A 19,671-nucleotide genomic window follows, 5' to 3' on the forward strand; every position below is an offset into this window, starting at 1 on the left:
AGACTCGTAGATTATAGTAAGGAGGTTGTTGGGTTCTTATTTCTAATTTCTCGCATCGTATTATATTCTTATATTTCTCTCTCAGTTACTACGTTGTATTGTTAATATCATTGCCTTCGGATGAACCCATAAACGCGAACAGTTGAAGGAACGGCCGCGACCGTAGCGTTTGGAAAACCTTGAAAGAACACGTTGCATCGTTGAGCGCACAGAACCGTAGCTCGACTTTCCGCAAGGTCTTGCGGATTCATTTTTATCGTTTATCCCTAGTCGAAACTAACGACCCGGTTGCTTAATATTATCAACTGGCTGTTCAGACATCTCAAACGACCAGTTTAACATTCCTGATTCGTAGGGTCGAATGTCCTTGCCTGTTTACGCTGTAATGTTCTCCGGTTTCTTTTTTAATGTTCGCTCGCGTACGCACGATCATCATTGTACTTCTCGGTGATCATGCTCATTTCAAGGGCTCCTCTTACGGCAATTGAATGCAAAAAGTCTCATGCCGCTTGTACGACGATTGCATTTATGAGGATCGTTGTGAGATCAGTGGCAACCGCTGTACTTCGAACTATAGTGGCGGACAAAAGGAAGCTTACGAAATAAGAGACACAAAAAGACACGACGACGATTTAATATTCAATAAGATCGATGAGTGAATGTAACGTACACCGTAGAATAGATGGCTACTGCCAATATGGTAAAACATTTTTCATGCAGAAGTTGCTAAAATTCATGGTATACCGATTTGAAAATTCATTTCAGCAGCTACTGTATTTTAGGAAATTGGTAAGAACGTGATTGATAGAGTATTTGGGAATGATTAAAAATTTGCAGCTTGACTTCCCTTTTGTGAAGGGAATTTGTAATATTTGTTTATTTATTTTATTTATTTTATTTATTTGTAATATGATGGAAAATCTGACATGTTTTTGTTGATATTTTTATTTTGATGTCACTTTAAGACTAAGAAAGAAGATTTAGAAGATTTTATTTATTTGTAATATGACGGAAAATGTGATATGTTTTTGTTGATATTTTTATTTTGATGTCACTTTAAGACTAAGAAAGAAGATGTAGAAGATTTTATTTATTTGTAATATGACGGAAAATGTGGTATGTTTTTGTTGATATTTTTATTTTGATGTCACTTTAAGACTAAGAAAGATTTAGAAGAATAGGAGAAAGTGGACGAAATTAAAAAATTTAAACGTAAGTGGATGAATTTATTACTTGATCGTGAAATGCAGCGATTCTGTATAATAATTTTTCTAATTATAAATAATGACAGAATACAAAATAATTCTCTGTAGAAAACACTGTCAACGTTTATCTAGAATTTACATGTATCCGAATTAAAAGAATTCAATTTTGCGGAGAAATAAATTCCCTAAATTGCTGAATGTTAGTTTGAACATTATTATTGGCGGCTATAACAACAACAACCTCATAAACCAAAATGGAACCAGTCTCGAGTTTCATCGTCATCTAACTTGTATGCAACTGCAGTCCACGAAATAAGTTTTATCTCTCAGCATCAGCTGTTTTTCTGCTCGAAATGAAAAATAACTTTCTTGAAGAAGCTATCGTTCTTATTATTACAATAACAAAAAATGCTTGATTTATGCTACTTCATAGCCAGGACCGACCACTTATCATATCGTACAATTTACGAATTAAATATACCATGAAAAATTGAGACTTATGGGAAAAAGATTATGATTTTGTGAAATGACTTTCAAGATTTCCTTTTCGTCGTATACTTCAATTTTTTTTCATATGAAATAATAATTTTATTCGTGTGAAATATTACTGAAATATCTTGAACATGTTAAAAAATTGCAGACAGATATTTTATATCGCGAAGAAGGTCAGAATACGGTAACGATAGATTTTTTCTTGCAACTGTAGGCATAAGGAGGATTTCAAGGTCGACTTCATCTTTTTTACAGAATTTCTAGGCCTCCTTCGATTCTTTCTTTTTTTACAACACGAAATTATACGATACCACGTAGTGGCCGGTAAATTGATATCAATATTCCAATATATTTCTCGAAAACATTCAACGTAATTTCGAAAAAATTGTTTGCCTCGCTATTATTATTACTTTGGAAAGCAACTATTAACATTTAGCAAGCAGACTCTCTTCTATCATCTGTGCACATATGATTATCAACGCATAACTTAAAATTGTTTGTTCTTGTGATCGATGATCCATATGCACGTGCACAGTTTCTAGTTGTCTGCTTAATGTATCGACAATATTTTTCCACAACTCACTATAGCAGATTAAAATGAATTTACAATGTATATTCGTAGTAACGGCACCCAATATTATTTAGAATATAAAAATGACCTGTATATATAATTATATCTGCTTATGTTCAATCAAAAATAGAAATAAGATATTTTATGGAAAAACGTTTCTATAGAATTTCCTTATTAACGAACTTTATATTTTTATTTAAAAAATTGTACAATAAAACTTGTTACATATATCATTATAAATAACTTCAATAATTCCATCTTCTTTTATACGAATAATGTGTAAGATATCTGATCATGATGTCGTTGATTTTTATAATTAGATGTCGACAAGATATTCAATGAAATTGTTCCGATAAGGAATTCGTCGCTCGAGATTATATTCAACGAAGAACAGTAACAAATTATATAATTGTGAAATTTTACTCTTAATATTTTCGCTATATTCTTGGTTTTGAGAAATAAATAAAGTACGAAAGAATCAAATTTTTGAACAAGAGAATACACGCGATAAAAATAGTAGTAGCTACTATCAAAACCAGTTAAGAGATTGGTTACTTAGATAAGAAAATACGCATGTCATCGGTAAAAACGTGTTAATGTATACGAATAGTTAAATTCCATTTTTAGTTCGATAAATTGATCTGGATGAAATAAATTAGAAGGGTGCTGTGCTGCAACTGTATTCCTCATATATCTACATACAAGATCTACATAAAGTTTAAAATAGCACCCTCGACATAGTAAAGGCATTATTCACGAAATTACTCACATGTTTGCGAATACAACTGGCTTTTAAAGGAAATATATTCACCTGTTTCAGATCGAAATTCCAGTCGAATTCACAATAATTAATATTAAATGCAACTTATGCACGGTTAACGGTAATTACGAAAGCCATAAGGCTTTTTATTTGATTAAATTTTTTCAGCAATTTTTTTCGAGCATTGATATTTTTAGAAGTATACGATTTAATAATTCGAAACTTTTATTTCGAGAAGAAGAAGCAATTCTAATTGATTGAAAATCATAATTCACGTTATACTGTATTAAAAAATGATATTAAAGAAAGATAAGATAGGTGTATGACAAAAAATAAAAAGACGAAAGCAATTGTGTGAGAATATAACCTGAGAAATCGAATTTAACACTATTTTTACTTAGAGAAATTGGCGTCATTTTTTAAAGAAAATTAGAAGGTAACACGAATGAAAAATATTCTGAATAATCGTGTACGGAAGCTTGACCATACTCATTGAATGTTGAAAGTAAGTGAAATGCATCCTTCATGAGTCAGACACGATAATAGTGAACCTCATTATTAGACCGCGGATGTTTATGTATTTGAAAGTGTAGAAATGCGCAGAATAGACGTGTACAAAACTATATAAAATATCCAAAGTATAGTACCTGTTATAAGCTGTAATATTCGGTGAAACGGACCTTTGGTTATCTTCTGTTTAGTTTAAAAATATAAATTTGCATAAATTGAAATGAATTCGCACTCTACCCACTATTATTTATAGTTTGAAATACTTATCGTTTGTAAATAATGAGCAACCGTTAGTAAAAAATATATTAACAACTGTGAAAATATGGTAATGCGAGGAAAGTGATGTATTTAAATAAAAAACAGTTTAGCGCCAAAATGTAAAATTATAATTTTATAATTTGTAAATAATTAAGATACACTCTGCTAACATAAAGCTCATCGTATCGGCAAAGACTGTTCTCTTACAAGAGTAGGGAAAAGAAAATGTAGTAATTTTAATTAAAGGAATGAAAATATTTGCGATAATGAAGTTCATCGGTTAATTTTAAAAAGAATACAACTGTTTATTGGAATTATCAGAAAATTTGCTGATTTGGAAGACAGAGTAATCTTACGTAATGACGCAGCGAATATACTCCACGCGCATATTTTCGTGCACAATATCGGTGTGACGAGTGTAACAAATTTAACACGATAAACAACCACACTTCCTACAATTTGCGATATTCTTCAAAATACGAAATTTTCTTGTACATTAGACATACATCATTTCATAAAAAAGAAGTCGTATGAAATTATAGTAAATTAAAAAAATTATCATTGAAAAACTGATTAAATCGTCATGAAATAATCCTTGATTATTAACTTTGATTATCATAGATTCTGATAAAAGTGACAAAATCCTCGTATTAATTTAATAAATTATCATCTGTGCCTGGTTCAATTTGCAGATACAATTTTAGGGTTGATAGCTAAATTTTAGACGGAATTACGACTAATCTACATAAAATCAATCTGATAAAAGCTGGAAAGATTCAAAATAATGATTAATACTTGTCTCCGGTGCCGTCAGTGCCTTGATTTGGTTACACACGCGCTCAAGTCGAGCCAGTGACCTGTTGAATTACCGGCAAGCTATAAGAACGTTTCAAATCTGCATAGAAAAGCGTAAGAAATACGAATTAGCTTCAAACACATTACCAATGCGGAATCACCTCCTGATTTCTATCATTAACTTAGTAATAAACATGGAAATATCGATGAAACCTTACTCTCTGATAAAATCAATTAGCCATCGCGAAACGTTTGATGATGATACACAAGCAACGTTTGAGTTCCGAATAAAATATCAAATTATCCTGAACGTTGATCGATTTACATAGCCATATCACGTAGGAAGCGACGATTTGTTCGAGCAGCGTGCTAACGTTGAAAAATCGCAAATACCGATGGTTCAATGCAAAAACTAATTCTAGCCAAGATTATGCGCTACTTGGATAAGGTTGGGGAGCCGGTGGGAGGCAGCCGCATAATTCTCCCCGCTGTTCTCGGACGGCCAGGGCCGTCCAAATTCGTATTACTGTCCACCCTCTACCGAGATTCCAACGCCGAGCGCTATACTAATTTCCTGGTTCGTAGCGTGTCTGGTCCGCAGACATCGTCACACGAAGCTTTCGCGTGGGCAGACGCACTGGCCAGCCCTGGAGGCGTCCCGCGTGCCCATCTTCGGTAGCGTCGCGTACGCTGCGGATGTTATATCTGGCGTCGCGGCGCCCTCGAGCCTCAGCCGCTCCTCAGTCGCCCGTCGATTCACAACTCACCCCCACGGTTAGTAATTCTGCCAAGCCTCCACATTACATTTTTTTTTCTCTCTTTCGTATATCGAAAAGAAGCATCGAAGAAGGTTGTGTAGTGTAGCGCTCGTCTTGGACGATCGGTGCTTTGTGGTGACGCAAGTGATCAACTAGGGAATCGATTAATAGGATTTCACAATTGTCATGTGGAAATAGGTGCACGGATACATTTTATCGAGTGTGGAAAATTGTTACAAGGGTTGGACGAAGTAGACAAACTTGGACGAAAAGTGAAACTGGCATCGTCCTACGATTCAACTATTTTGAGATATCGATAAAGATTTTGAAGTAGACAATAATTCTTTTGAAACACTAAAAAGATTTAGAAGTAAAAATTAATTGTTAAATCGATAGAATTGGTACATTCAAGAACGATCGGTAATAGAAGCTTCTCTTATAAAACTCCTTCCTTACGAAAAAGTGTCATGTTTCTTGCAAATGATTAGTAAATTCGTAAGCAACAAATTCAAATTCAATTCACCTTTAGTACAAAATTTCTAACTCTTTAATCTTAGACTCAGTAGTTGTTGGATGATCTATAAATGTTACGATTGAAGTTTAGTTATGAAGGAAGGAAATATAGCAGCAGAATTGGTTGCATAACCGACGATAAATTCTTTTTCAGAGACACTAAAAAAGCAGCAAAATGTGCGACGACGAAGTAGCAGCCCTTGTTGTCGACAATGGATCCGGTATGTGCAAGGCCGGTTTCGCCGGAGACGACGCTCCCCGCGCCGTATTCCCCTCGATCGTAGGTCGCCCCAGACATCAGGGTGTGATGGTCGGTATGGGTCAGAAAGACAGCTATGTCGGCGACGAGGCACAGAGCAAGAGAGGTATTCTCACCTTGAAATACCCGATCGAGCACGGTATCATCACCAACTGGGATGATATGGAGAAGATCTGGCATCACACCTTCTACAACGAATTGCGTGTTGCCCCTGAGGAACACCCAGTCCTCCTCACCGAGGCTCCCCTGAACCCAAAAGCTAACCGCGAAAAGATGACCCAGATCATGTTCGAAACCTTCAACAGCCCGGCCATGTACGTCGCCATCCAGGCCGTGCTCTCCCTGTACGCGTCCGGTCGTACCACCGGTATCGTCTTGGACTCCGGAGATGGTGTCTCACACACCGTACCCATCTACGAAGGTTACGCCCTTCCTCACGCCATCCTCCGTCTGGACTTGGCCGGTCGCGATTTGACCGACTACCTCATGAAGATCCTCACCGAGAGAGGTTACAGCTTCACGACCACGGCTGAGCGAGAAATCGTGCGCGACATCAAGGAGAAACTTTGCTATGTCGCCCTGGACTTCGAACAGGAAATGGCCACCGCTGCTGCCAGCACCTCCCTCGAGAAGAGCTACGAGTTGCCCGATGGACAGGTGATCACCATCGGTAACGAGAGGTTCCGTTGCCCAGAAGCCCTGTTCCAACCTTCCTTCCTGGGTATGGAATCCTGCGGTATCCACGAAACCGTCTACAACTCCATCATGAAGTGCGACGTCGACATCCGTAAGGATCTGTACGCCAACAACGTACTCTCTGGCGGTACCACCATGTACCCCGGTATTGCCGACCGTATGCAGAAAGAAATCACTGCCCTGGCCCCATCGACCATCAAGATCAAGATCATCGCTCCCCCCGAGAGGAAATACTCCGTATGGATCGGTGGATCCATCTTGGCCTCCCTGTCCACCTTCCAACAGATGTGGATCTCCAAGCAGGAATACGACGAGTCCGGCCCTGGCATTGTCCACCGCAAGTGCTTCTAAGCGCATTGCTGACGATTCAGCAACGTCGCACGAACGTCGAAGAAACATCGATCGACTTCGGGGAAATCGAGAATACGATCCATCGGTTTCCTTTAAGCAACTCACATGCTGCGATAAAGAAATTTTATCAAAATATCACGATATCCAGATCATCACCAGATCTCATCGAATGTTCATTATTGTGGTCATCTGTGTCGCTCTGTAAGATGCGACAACCTGGCTGATCATATATATGTTGACTCTACAACTCTTTAACGGGCTGTCAAAGTCACACTCATCCGTTGTTTCATCATGACCGAGGAACCCGGCAAAGGTGTTGGTTCTCGATACAGAGCTCACTCGCGGATGGCCATTCCTCGTCTAGTATCAAAACGAGGCCCATGAACGATGCCAGATCGGCTGACCTACCTACCAAATGCATCTTTCGATTATGAAAGGGACATTCTGGACACGCAAGAAGAAAACAGGATCTTCGAGAGAATTGGACCAACTTCGAGGGAAGCTGCGCTTGTCTCACTGTTACGCGAGATCCCTGCACCTTCAACAAATTTCTCAAATCCTACTTCTACCTAGCCTGCTAATTGAAGCGAACTCACCATCGATATATACTTCTATTTTAATTTATTTTGTAAATATTATACATTATATTGCTATATTGTTATACGATATATCAAAAAGTCAAATTAAATATACATTCTCTCATATCATTAGTCATATCCTTCAACTTCGATGCGTTAATTATGCTTTGTTACATTCGGCGTATTTGCTTTCCTTAATACGTACCTAAAATGTACGATGTCCTTGCTCGAGAGCAGAAACTCTTTTGGGAAATGTTCACGTTCGATCTCCTTAAGAATGTTGTTCCGTCTCTCGTAAGTCTGCGATTCTTGTCGACTTTGTCGGTGAAACACCTGTAACGTAAATTGTTACATAAAAATATATACACTTATTCAAAAAGCTCGCCCCTAATAGGATTAACTAGACATTGACTTTTCCCTAGATTTCGATATCCTTTCGCGTTCACTCTGAGCAACGTATCGCATATCGGCGTTGCTGAATTTAAATTATTCAGAACTAAGTTTAGAGGATAAGCGATCAAATACGGAAATACATCTCAAACACAAACACAACAAACACAACTCTCGTTTAATTATAATTCCACATGTCTATTATCCGTTCGCCAAATATTTACATAGGAATTTTTATTCGCTACATATTATCAGCATCCGATGCTGCACGTGTCGTATGTGTATCTGTTATACACGTGTTTCATCGTACATGTATCTGATATACAGGAATTTATGTAGAAAAGAATTGCTCTTTTCTTCGCGATGCTCAAGTCCGAATATGTCTGCGAGAGCAGGGTAAAGTCGGCGTTCGAGTGGTTTTAAAATAACTATTGTTGTGACGTGGACTTAACGAATGACCTTGGCCTAAAATGACTAATCTACTCCTGCACGGTCCCCTTTACTATATATTTTTCTAAATCCACGGAAATATTCACTAGAAAAATTCAAACTTTCTTTTTTTACTCAGCCGTTTGGTAACCGTGCAACGTGCCAGGAGTTTGGTCATTTTCGTAATTTTGCCCGCTTCGTTCACCGAAAGCCTTTTCCGTCGATAAGCGAATACGATGGCCGATAAAAGAGCTACGGATCCTGCGATTTATTTTCGTCCCGGTGCGTAATCTCGAAATATTCCTCCTACTGTGATATCTGGGGGAAAGAGGAGAGCACGTATCGCGCAGGGATCAAGCTCGATCCGTTGTCAGCCTACGAGTAAAACTAAATTTGTTCGTATTGAAGAAACGATCTGCTCAACACATTTGCAGCTGATAATTTTACGAGAATCTCAAAGCAGAAAATGGCAATTAAGGTCACTGGTTGCTACAATTAATTTCTTAAATAATTTCTATAGTTACGATAAGAATTGAAATTCTTGCTTTCTTAGTGATTAACAATTGGCCATGTCAGTGGCAGCTAATGTGTTAATCCATCGAGACGTCTATATTTTCTGTAGCAATCCGTTGTTTGTATTTTATGTAATTTTAGCACTGAACGATTCCCTAGTAAAATCGAAAAATAATTTAAATTTCATGACCCATCATGTACTTTTTATGAAAAGATCGATAAGGATTATAGTAAACGTTAGGTTTGGCTCAGGGAAAATGTTTGTGGAAATGTATTAATAATTTAAACGTTAAATGAATATGGATTAAAGTTTGTACGTGCTGACAAAACATAATCTTACAAGAGTTTATTAATCATTAGACTTTTGACACTGTCTGATAACTATGATAACGTTTGGAGTTAGACAAATTTTAATTCGTAGGAATGAGACATGCAACAAATATACTATTTTCTATTTTATGAAAGATAAAAGTAAGTGATAAGCATGGAAGATAATTTTTCAATTCACAACAGCACATTTGGTATTTGTGGTATTGAAAATTCTTAGCGTTCGTCGTGTCCTATATTTCTAGACGGTGATCGTATTTTGCGGTGAATTTCACTCCAAATCAAGCGGAAAAGCTGTCTTTTTCTTAGAGAGAAACGACATGAAATTTCTAGCACTTGTTCATACCCACAGAAATAAACAAAAATTTGAAAATATGCTTCAGTTACGTGCCACATTTACGTAACTAAAACTACGATTGCCTCTTACTTCTCCATGGAAAAGTCTCGTTTAACAACGAGTCGAGACAATTTCCAGACATTGAAACATTAACAGTTAACAGCCAATTTGCATCTTTCTGAAGTACGATATTAAGTCTAGCATAAGTACTTGGAGAATTTACGCGGAACTCTATTTGTACATGAGATAAATCAGTGCTCCCGCTTTCTATATACATCATACTCCGTGCAAGCAAAGCGCAGCCAGCTCTTACATTACATGGCACTTTAAGCAAAACGATAGAAGCACGAAAGCCGACTTCCGTAATAAAACAAGATGAAAACCTAACTGGTGACTTGGAGAACTAGTAGCGTACACCTTAGCCCCTAAGTTTAACTTAGCTTTCATGGAACATGTTGAAACAAAACAGGCTACTAAACGCAAGCTCGGGCACAAATTCTCTGATAATCCGTTCGATAAAATTCTCCGTTTGTTTCAGTTAATTCTTAGAATGAACGATTCGCGATCTTAAGATCAACGGTTCGCCGTTTCTTCCCGAAATGGGAGAAGAAACGATGCTTGACGAAGCTCCCTTAGAAAAATTATTCTTCAGATACGAAGAAAAGACGCAAATGAGACGGAACGGTATCTATGAAAACTTCTGTCGAAACTATTTCAGGAAAATTATTCCATAGATTCGAAGAAAAGCAACGGAAGAGGAAACGATATTTACGGGAACTTTCTTTTAGACATTTTTTCGAAGAAATCGTATTTCAAATACGAAAGTAAAGAAGAAAACAGAAGGAGAAACGGTATGCGTGGAAATCCTTCTCGAAACTGTTTCGAAAAAATTATTTAGATAAGAGAAAAGATATTTAGGAAAGAAACCAGAAAGAAGAAACGGTATCGATGGAAACTTGGACGCCGTGTTTCGGAAAAGATATCCTTCGGATACGAAGAAGGGCCAAGAGAAGAAACGAAGCGTTATAGAGTAAAACAGGAACGAAAGATGGTAGAAGCATAGGAAGAGACGATAGTGTGAATTTTCAAAGCGGCGCATTTTCCTCGGTCCGCTTAGGGCCTGGGGCCGCCTAGTTCGGCGAGCGTCGCGACGCCACGCGAGGCAAGCCTTTTTCGTGCCTGTCGGGCAAGAAGCATCCCACGAGAATGCGGGGGCGTTCTGACGAGAGCATATATTCGACGTCGGGACGCTCCCGAGGCACAGACGCCACTCCAACTCTGTCCCGTGCACGGTACGTAGAAACTGTTCTCTGGAAACGATATTTCATTTATCACGGACGCTATCGGCTACCACCAAGAACCCTCGACACCATCGAAGATACCGGAAGCCGATCGATTCCTGCGATTGATTTTGTTATATCGATCGGGTCGTAGGATTTTTCAACCGATCCTTTGGATAGAAGAGAGCCATAGTTGGAGGCGTAGCGGTACGCTGTTAGACTTTTAAGGGAGTGGTCGAGTTTCCTTCCGGTATCTCGCATCTGAAATAGCATCGAGGGTTAATTGCGCGTGTTCTGAGAACCAGAAGTAATTTTCTAGCATTTGTGTAATAGAAATCACTTAACTGATTAATTTTTTTTTTACAGAAAACGATCGATTATTTACGATTTAGATTTGTACGATAGCTTAATTTTAAAAGAGTTCCCTCAGCTGCATCGTGTACGTTAAATCGTATTTCGATACTTGTTTGCAGCTTATTAATGCGATATAGAATCTTGGCTTTTATCGAAAAGTTCGGATAGTAATAATTGGTTTTAGATTTTCTTTCCGTCAAATGTCGAAGCAATTGTTTTATTCGATCTTTTGATATCTACCTTTGTTTTAAACGCAACAAGTAATACGATCTCTTTAGGAAAATTCGTTCTTGCAATCGAAAGTATCCAACACTAGATATCTATTTTTTTGCTAATATTTTATATATTTTTATCGTAATATTTGAAATACTAAATCAGGTTAGTGTTTAAATTTCATATCTATTTGTAAATTACGCATCAACGAATATTATATTGGGGATATTTATTTTCTAAAGGAATTTTTATTTCTTATCGTCGATTTGAATCAATCATACGGCACCGTTGAAACTTTTTATTCGTTCTATACGTTTTGTGTACACGATTTCGCTGGCCTTATTAAGTTACCGAGAATAGTTAGAAATACTATTTTTAGAGTAGAACAAATTTTCTCGCTTATCGTTCGAATTTTTAAAAAAAGAAAGATATATATGAAATATAATATTACCACGCTATCGTTTAATTTTGACATACGAGAACCTTTAAATTGGTCCAAGTCGTCTTTGCATTATTTGATAACATTTATCTTAGTAAATTTGAGATCATTAAACAGCAAGTTCTACAAATTACATCTGTTCTCTGCACTCACAAAATATCTACTTTAAAATCATCGCATCTTGCTAACACCTATCCAACGGTAAAATCATAAATTACTATCCCATTTACGGCAACGCAAAATCCAATTAACGATATGAAAGGATATCGAAACCTAAAACCTCAAACTAACTGCTTTCTGCTTGCAAAATTACATATAACTGTATACTCGAAAGAATACTCGCTCTGATTACAAAAGACAGCTGTCATCGACGAATTTCCAATCGTTTTAAAAATTTCCTCGCTGGTGTATCGTCATTTTACGCGCGAATTTCTTCTCTCGATATCGAAATTCTTCTAACCAGCTAATCACGAGTGCCAAAAATACCTGCGCGGGGCGAATGGCCGACTCTATCGTCATGTTTAGGCATATTCGAGGTCTTTGCCCGTGTGCGAAGTTAGTCCTTTTGCGAGCAGAGCATAATTTTGGCAGGCGCGAGCCACGTCGTTATGCTGTATCTTTCGTGGTCCGAGCGGAGTCGCGGCGAGCAGAGACGATGTTACCCACCATAATCGTCGCTTGCACTTATTAGGGATCGTCCGTCGGTCGTACGTCTAAAGTTAGCGTCGCGGCGCCCCGAAATAGTGCCGCGACGCCGGGGCCGCTTGCCTATCGTTTTATAGGCAACTGGGTCAATTCTGGCGAGCGTCGACGCTTTCCGCGAAAACTTCATCGCGCTGCACGATGCCTATACCGTTTCACTAGCTTCCTACACTTTTGCGTACACATATTTTCTAACTGAACGATATTTATCGAGCGAACGATTGTTTTTTCTTTCGTTGGAGAATTATTTTGAATTCTTCTTTTTGTTTTCATTTTGTTTCGTGAGAATATTTTTGCTACTTAAACACTGACTCTTAGATTTTCGTTTAGTAAATTAAATATAACGTAAAGTAGGATTTTGCAAGTTATAAAAATCATTTTCTGCGTTGTTGAGTTAAAATAGAAGAATCGGGATTTTGTACGAGAATTCTTTCTCTCGAAATTATTGAGTTGCTGAAAATGATGATAGAATTTTACTCCTAGCCCTTTCAGCTACACGTACATTTCTTACGATTTTGCTCACATTTTTTTCCTGATATAAACACGATTGTTTTCCATTGAAGGTACATTCGAACGAATTTTACAACCCATCAAGTATCAGTGCCATACGTCACAAATCTCCGACAGGTTTTCGCAATAAATCAGTGCAAAATCTACGGAAATAGATTTACTCGCTACGATAACATTGGAAACAGATATGTATTTGATAAAATCAAATATTTGATGACACTAGACACCAATGTTATCAAACGGTCATATAAAGAAAGTAACGATGTGAAATTAAGAACGACTGCGATTTCTGTTACAGACACTTAAAATCGAAGAAAAAGCAAAATGTGCGACGACGAAGTAGCAGCCCTTGTTGTCGACAATGGATCCGGTATGTGCAAGGCCGGTTTCGCCGGAGACGACGCTCCCCGTGCCGTATTCCCCTCGATCGTAGGTCGCCCCAGACATCAGGGTGTGATGGTCGGTATGGGTCAGAAAGACAGCTATGTCGGCGACGAGGCACAGAGCAAGAGAGGTATTCTCACCTTGAAATACCCGATCGAGCACGGTATCATCACCAACTGGGATGATATGGAGAAGATCTGGCATCACACCTTCTACAACGAATTGCGTGTTGCCCCTGAGGAACACCCAGTCCTCCTCACCGAGGCTCCCCTGAACCCAAAAGCTAACCGCGAAAAGATGACCCAGATCATGTTCGAAACCTTCAACAGCCCGGCCATGTACGTCGCCATCCAGGCCGTGCTTTCCCTGTACGCTTCCGGTCGTACCACCGGTATCGTCTTGGACTCCGGAGATGGTGTCTCGCACACCGTACCCATCTACGAAGGTTACGCCCTTCCTCACGCCATCCTCCGTCTGGACTTGGCCGGTCGCGATTTGACCGACTACCTCATGAAGATCCTCACCGAGAGAGGTTACAGCTTCACGACCACGGCTGAGCGAGAAATCGTGCGCGACATCAAGGAGAAACTTTGCTATGTCGCCCTGGACTTCGAACAGGAAATGGCCACCGCTGCTGCCAGCACCTCCCTCGAGAAGAGCTACGAGTTGCCCGATGGACAGGTGATCACCATCGGTAACGAGAGGTTCCGTTGCCCAGAAGCCCTGTTCCAACCTTCCTTCCTGGGTATGGAATCCTGCGGTATCCATGAAACCGTCTACAACTCCATCATGAAGTGCGACGTCGACATCCGTAAGGATCTGTACGCCAACAACGTACTCTCTGGCGGTACCACCATGTACCCCGGTATTGCCGACCGTATGCAGAAAGAAATCACTGCCCTGGCCCCATCGACCATCAAGATCAAGATCATCGCTCCCCCCGAGAGGAAATACTCCGTATGGATCGGTGGATCCATCTTGGCCTCCCTGTCCACCTTCCAACAGATGTGGATCTCCAAACAGGAGTACGACGAGTCCGGCCCTGGCATCGTTCACCGCAAGTGCTTCTAAGCAGTTATGCTCGATTCAAATTATTATTACTATCGATATTGTTATTGCTACACCTTTTCCCCAAACACACCGTTCACTGCCGTACCGCTTCGTCTAGCTGCGACTCCGTTAGTTCAATTCTATCGGCACTGTTTCTACGTGGCGGTGAGATTTTTTCCGACGAACATGGTCTGAACATACACGTCATCTTTTGTATATAAGTTTACATCTACGGAATAAATCAGTCTTATATTCTTACAACTAATCAAAACGTAGCTTTTCATTTTACGATTCCCTGAATATCAATTGCTGTTTAATAATCGATTTATTTTCAATTCTATTATATCTTTCGCACATTATTCTTCAATCACGAAGTATCTATTCTTCTGATCCAATCGAAAAATATTTCATCTTTGTTTGATCAAAACATTATTTCACACTACATTACGATTAAATATGTTACAATGAGATACAAACCGGATAATTTCTCATTAGAATCGTGCATTTGCAATGGGGGGGACACTGCAAATATTAGGATCAAATTGAAAGAAAGGGGCTAGCCATCAATTACTATACGTTCGTATTGATAGGCTGTACTAGAAAAAAGTTTTGCATACATCAATAAAAACTGGGTAAAATGTCGGCTTAACAAACTTAAAATTTCTAGAATTTCTAGAAAAATATATTTATTCAAATCTCAACACTCGTATTCAACATAAATAACATTTTGGAAGGGACAGTAATATACGTATCGTCATCTACCATGCATGGATTGAATTACGCGAAGGAGTAACTCATTGCTTCTATCAAAATTACCGGGGTATCCAAACGGACTTCTTTACGTTATCGTAAGCTTCGTCGCCAATTTGTTAAGGATAGACGCGCCCTCATCCAGGAACACGCTCCCCTTTAATGCTGGCTTTCTCCTTTAGCGTAGTCCATACATTGAGTGCTTGTCCTGTTTGTGTCTTTCGCATCGCAGTATCTGCAAATTTGCATTCATCACGCTAATCAATTGCTCAAATTGTGATATTTATACAAAAGGTAGTCCGAATATCCTTATACGTAGAATTATTTTGCCGTCTTCTTACTTCCTTAAAATTGTCGAATTACACACTAAGCGCACATGCATGAAAAGAAGAATTTGGTTCTTCAAAATTCCTCCATACTTCTATAAAGTTTCCACTCTCTTGCAATTGCGATTCTTGCAATTCTTTACAACTCTATAATATACTCTACGGTTACGATGAAAGATATCAGCACTTAAGTTAAATAACAATTATTATCGTCGATATCTTTCTTTATCCGATAATTACATCACTGACAACGTACATTGATAAAGTACTTTAACGTACTTAATTCTCCGCGAAAGCTATACTTTAATCAAAGGCCTGATAGCAAAAACGACTCTTGTTTATGTTTGTCTTTTCTCAGGAAATTCAAAGAATACCCCGCAGCGTCTTTCGTACATTACAATTTCTCTTAACGAAATATCCATCGTATCGCATTATAACTACGAGCGTGTCTCTAAGTATATCGAGCTATATCCAACAGCTATATCTAATTCAATTATAAAGTTTTGGCACAACTGTTCGATTTTCGTTCGACGATAGATCAGGACATAGATCATTTTTCGTAATACCGATTCCGCTAAGTCGTGAATTTTCTGAAACGCGTTACTATCTAAATAGCGAAAAGGCTTGGCAAGGGTCGTCTTTGTCACGAGCCCCTCAATCTCTACCGATATTCTTATATAAATGAAAATCTCATCACCTTCGAACATTCCACCGAACATTGTCATCTTCTTGCACGGTCACGAAACTTGCAAACTGTTGGTCGATCGATCGAATCACCGTCTGTATGCGTACAAGGGGATTCCGTGTGGAAGTTCGTTTGCGATAAAGACGTGCCGTTTCGGGGTTGAAACACGGCAATGCGAATCTGCGAATCGGTCGCACGGTTCGACGGTGGCTCTTGCAAAAAGGTGGAGGGGATCGGTGGTGGCTCGAGCTACGTGGTCGCCCCGTGCACTCCCAATTATAGAAAGCAGCCTAATCGTCCAATAATTCGATTCTATATGCATTTCATCGGCCGTAAATGGCTGATTGAGCCATTTACACCCGGCGTTGCACGCAACCATAATATACGGATCGTTTAGCATCGAAAATGGCGTCGCGTCCCAACTGTAATTCGGATTATTATTGTTGGCACGCTGCGGCCATATCAAGTCATATATTATTCGTTTACGAGTATGAACGACAGCCGCGAAATAATGCGCTTGTCGTGAACATTTTAGAGATCAGCGGCCTTAAAAATTTAATATTTCAAGAGAAAAGTTCCGAATTTATGAAAGTTCGAAATTACGAAATCAGAGAAATCGAACGTCAATCGGTGAAATTAGAACGATAATCGGTTGGGCTAATACGTTCGTTTTAGAGGGATAATATTTAAATTTCTATTATGCTACTTCTATAGCTGTTACGCTTTTGCTTTTATGCTTTTCGTTGTTTTAGTATTTTACTTTTCGTAGATTTTAAGCAGATCGATCTTTTTATTTATTTCGATCCGGCACTTTTTTACAGTTTTATCGTTGTACCGTAAATTCTGCGTGGAAATTTTTGTACAAATTTTTTAAATTTGTTACGGGTAGTTCCGAGATATTGTCGATTCAGTCGGAGGAGAACGCACGAAATATATTTCGCAAGGCGCGCAAAATTCAACTTAATTTCAGTTACACGTATCTAGCGATTAAATTTTAACTATAACGTGTTTATTGAAAGATTTCTTTTGTCGAGAGATCATCTCGTATTTAAGAAATTTATTCCAGGTTTCTCTTTGGGTTTATCCCTTCTTATTAACCGGATGCGTATCTTCCTAACTTGAATTCGAAAATAACGCAATCCTAAACGAAACATTCATTAATTGATAAACATTCATTTACTACGTATCGTAAACATCGAAATCCACTTTGTTGAATCTTCCTTTCATGAAGCACGTTTCGTCCGAACCTCATAAACTTTCATGTCTATTAAAAGCTACCGACACACCGATCTAAACTTTTCATTCAAAAACATTGCAATCTCAAGATCCCATAAGCTTCACTAAGCTCTATATTTATAGACTATTACTACTGCTAACACCCACATAAATTTTTTTTCTGCTTTTAATTAATTAAGTTCAACTTACACGTAAATCCTAATTTTCCGGTTAAATACAGCAGCAAGTATTTATACACTCGTAATCGCATTACCAGATACAAATACACAAATACACGTAGATTCATATTTAAGACAACTAAAGAAATAGAATCTAAACAAAACACCCGCCAAATATCATAAACTTCGGACATTTTATATACATTTTTGTACCTTTGATCCTGCCATAAATGCACGAACGTTATAGCCTATAGTGGTTCGGAGATCGCCTCTTCCTTTCTTCGACGATGGAAATCAAATGTTCTATCTACATTTAAGTTGAAAGGAAACTAAACTTCGTCGTCTACTTTAAATCATCTCCGTTGTTCTTCGATCGAAAATATTTTGTCATTTTCTTACAGCCTTTGTCTATAACGTAACTTTATTTAAAACGTACCAGGTACCTCGAATGTTCCAACGTATTTTGAAAAATGAAGAAACATCAGATACAGGACACGTGAGGTAAGAAGAACAAGCTGTACATGTGCTCTGTGTCTACCTTCCGGTTAATGAATATGACGGCACATAAATTGGAGGATGAATCAGATTGGACGCTGGTGCCCTTCGACCCTCGGCCGATTAGCGCCTAACGGAAGACGGCCCTGGCGCGTGACGAGTCCTTATTTGGATTGGGGGGCCGTCGGCCGCCGCCTCGTCGCGACGCACGGCGTCTCTCCTTCTCGGCGTCACGGTTAGGGCGGCTAAGGACTAGGCGGTGGCGGCGGGCCGAGACGAGTGTTAATGCACGATAGATTTCCATCTAAGGGGCGGATCGCTATTTTCGGCTGCGAACCGATATGGATAAAGGGACCCCACAGAGCCGGCACTGTGCCACTCGCCGCTCTCGGTCTCTTGCACGACGTACGCCCTAAGCGACCATTGCCGATCTCTCGACTCATTAGCGAACGGTAAATCGAACGAGTGTTCCGTTAGTTTGCATCCGCTGAAACAGCGTGCTGGTGTGTAACCGGTGAGCTTTCTTCTTGATCGTTGGATCGAGACGAGGGTTGCACGCATGATAATCGCGGACGATCGGCTCGGTCCTCGTGCCTTGGAGAACAGGAAACAGTAGTGTGTAGAAACGAGGTTTTTTGCAAGGTGTAATTCGCGTCGTTTCAGTGACTTCGCACCGGAAATCAGTATCGACCTTGCCAAGAGAGTGTACGAGGACCGAACGCAGTCGATCGTTGCAGGATCCTTGCATGTCATCGAATCCTCATTGTGAAGTGATGTTCCGCAAATGTGATACCAATGCCTGTGCTCTTTTTAGCATACGTTGCTACCGTTGGCTTTAATAGGCGATTCTTTGTTCGATTGGTATACAATTAGACGCTCTTCTTTTAAAACAACGAGTAGCAAACGTTTAACGATGATAATTATTCGATCGTACAATTATGGTAGTATTTTAATAATCAACGATTAGATAGCTGCAATATGTCGACTAATTCTTATGACAAATATTTAGTTTAAATTAACAGTTCCTTTTTAGTATCTCTTGTTAAAATTGCTAACGATATTTATTTTGATATTTATTCTGCTTGTAAGTAGTATCTAATGAAATTCTCGATATTTTATTGATTATACCAAACATTCTTTTTCGCAATTCAAATTCTAGTGATTGAAACGGATTTCTTCTACCTATTTTTAATACCGCGCATTTGCTCCATAAAAAATCGTATGATTTTCGTCCTTTTACTGATTCAAACCCCTAATTCTCAAATCTCTTATCAAGATGCCTGCGAAGAAGTAAAAATCGCATTAAAGTATCAATATCTAACTATTAACCACCTAATAAAAAAAAAA

General features: G+C 38.8%; 2 protein-coding genes and 2 long non-coding RNA genes across 4 annotated transcripts; 2 read left to right on the top strand and 2 right to left on the bottom strand.

The window, feature by feature from the left end:
- Nucleotides 1-4,076: 4,076 nt before the first annotated feature.
- On the bottom strand, nucleotides 4,077-5,004 carry LOC143302457 (uncharacterized). Its single transcript, XR_013057982.1, has 2 exons — nucleotides 4,810-5,004; nucleotides 4,077-4,691 (listed from the first exon to the last, which is right to left on the bottom strand). It is a non-coding gene; the product is annotated as an uncharacterized LOC143302457 (long non-coding RNA).
- Nucleotides 5,005-5,206: 202 nt separating this feature from the next.
- Nucleotides 5,207-7,234, top strand: LOC117154282 (actin, clone 205-like). Its single transcript, XM_033329164.2, has 2 exons — nucleotides 5,207-5,365; nucleotides 6,017-7,234. The coding sequence occupies exon 2, from the start codon at nucleotides 6,038-6,040 to the stop codon at nucleotides 7,166-7,168; it is 1,131 nt and encodes a 376-aa protein (XP_033185055.1). The 5' UTR covers nucleotides 5,207-5,365; nucleotides 6,017-6,037; the 3' UTR covers nucleotides 7,169-7,234.
- A 3,672-nt stretch (nucleotides 7,235-10,906) lies between these two features.
- Nucleotides 10,907-14,945, top strand: LOC117154283 (actin, clone 205-like). The gene is made up of 2 exons (XM_033329165.2): nucleotides 10,907-11,034; nucleotides 13,539-14,945. The coding sequence occupies exon 2, from the start codon at nucleotides 13,565-13,567 to the stop codon at nucleotides 14,693-14,695; it is 1,131 nt and encodes a 376-aa protein (XP_033185056.1). The 5' UTR covers nucleotides 10,907-11,034; nucleotides 13,539-13,564; the 3' UTR covers nucleotides 14,696-14,945.
- A 398-nt stretch (nucleotides 14,946-15,343) lies between these two features.
- On the bottom strand, nucleotides 15,344-16,601 carry LOC117154285 (uncharacterized). Its single transcript, XR_004463748.2, has 2 exons — nucleotides 16,448-16,601; nucleotides 15,344-15,659 (listed from the first exon to the last, which is right to left on the bottom strand). It is a non-coding gene; the product is annotated as an uncharacterized LOC117154285 (long non-coding RNA).
- Between the last annotated feature and the right edge of the window lie 3,070 nt (nucleotides 16,602-19,671).

The sequence above is a fragment of the Bombus vancouverensis genome, chromosome 3, assembly GCF_051014615.1.
Source record: "Bombus vancouverensis nearcticus chromosome 3, iyBomVanc1_principal, whole genome shotgun sequence".
NCBI lineage: Eukaryota > Metazoa > Arthropoda > Insecta > Hymenoptera > Apidae > Bombus > Bombus vancouverensis.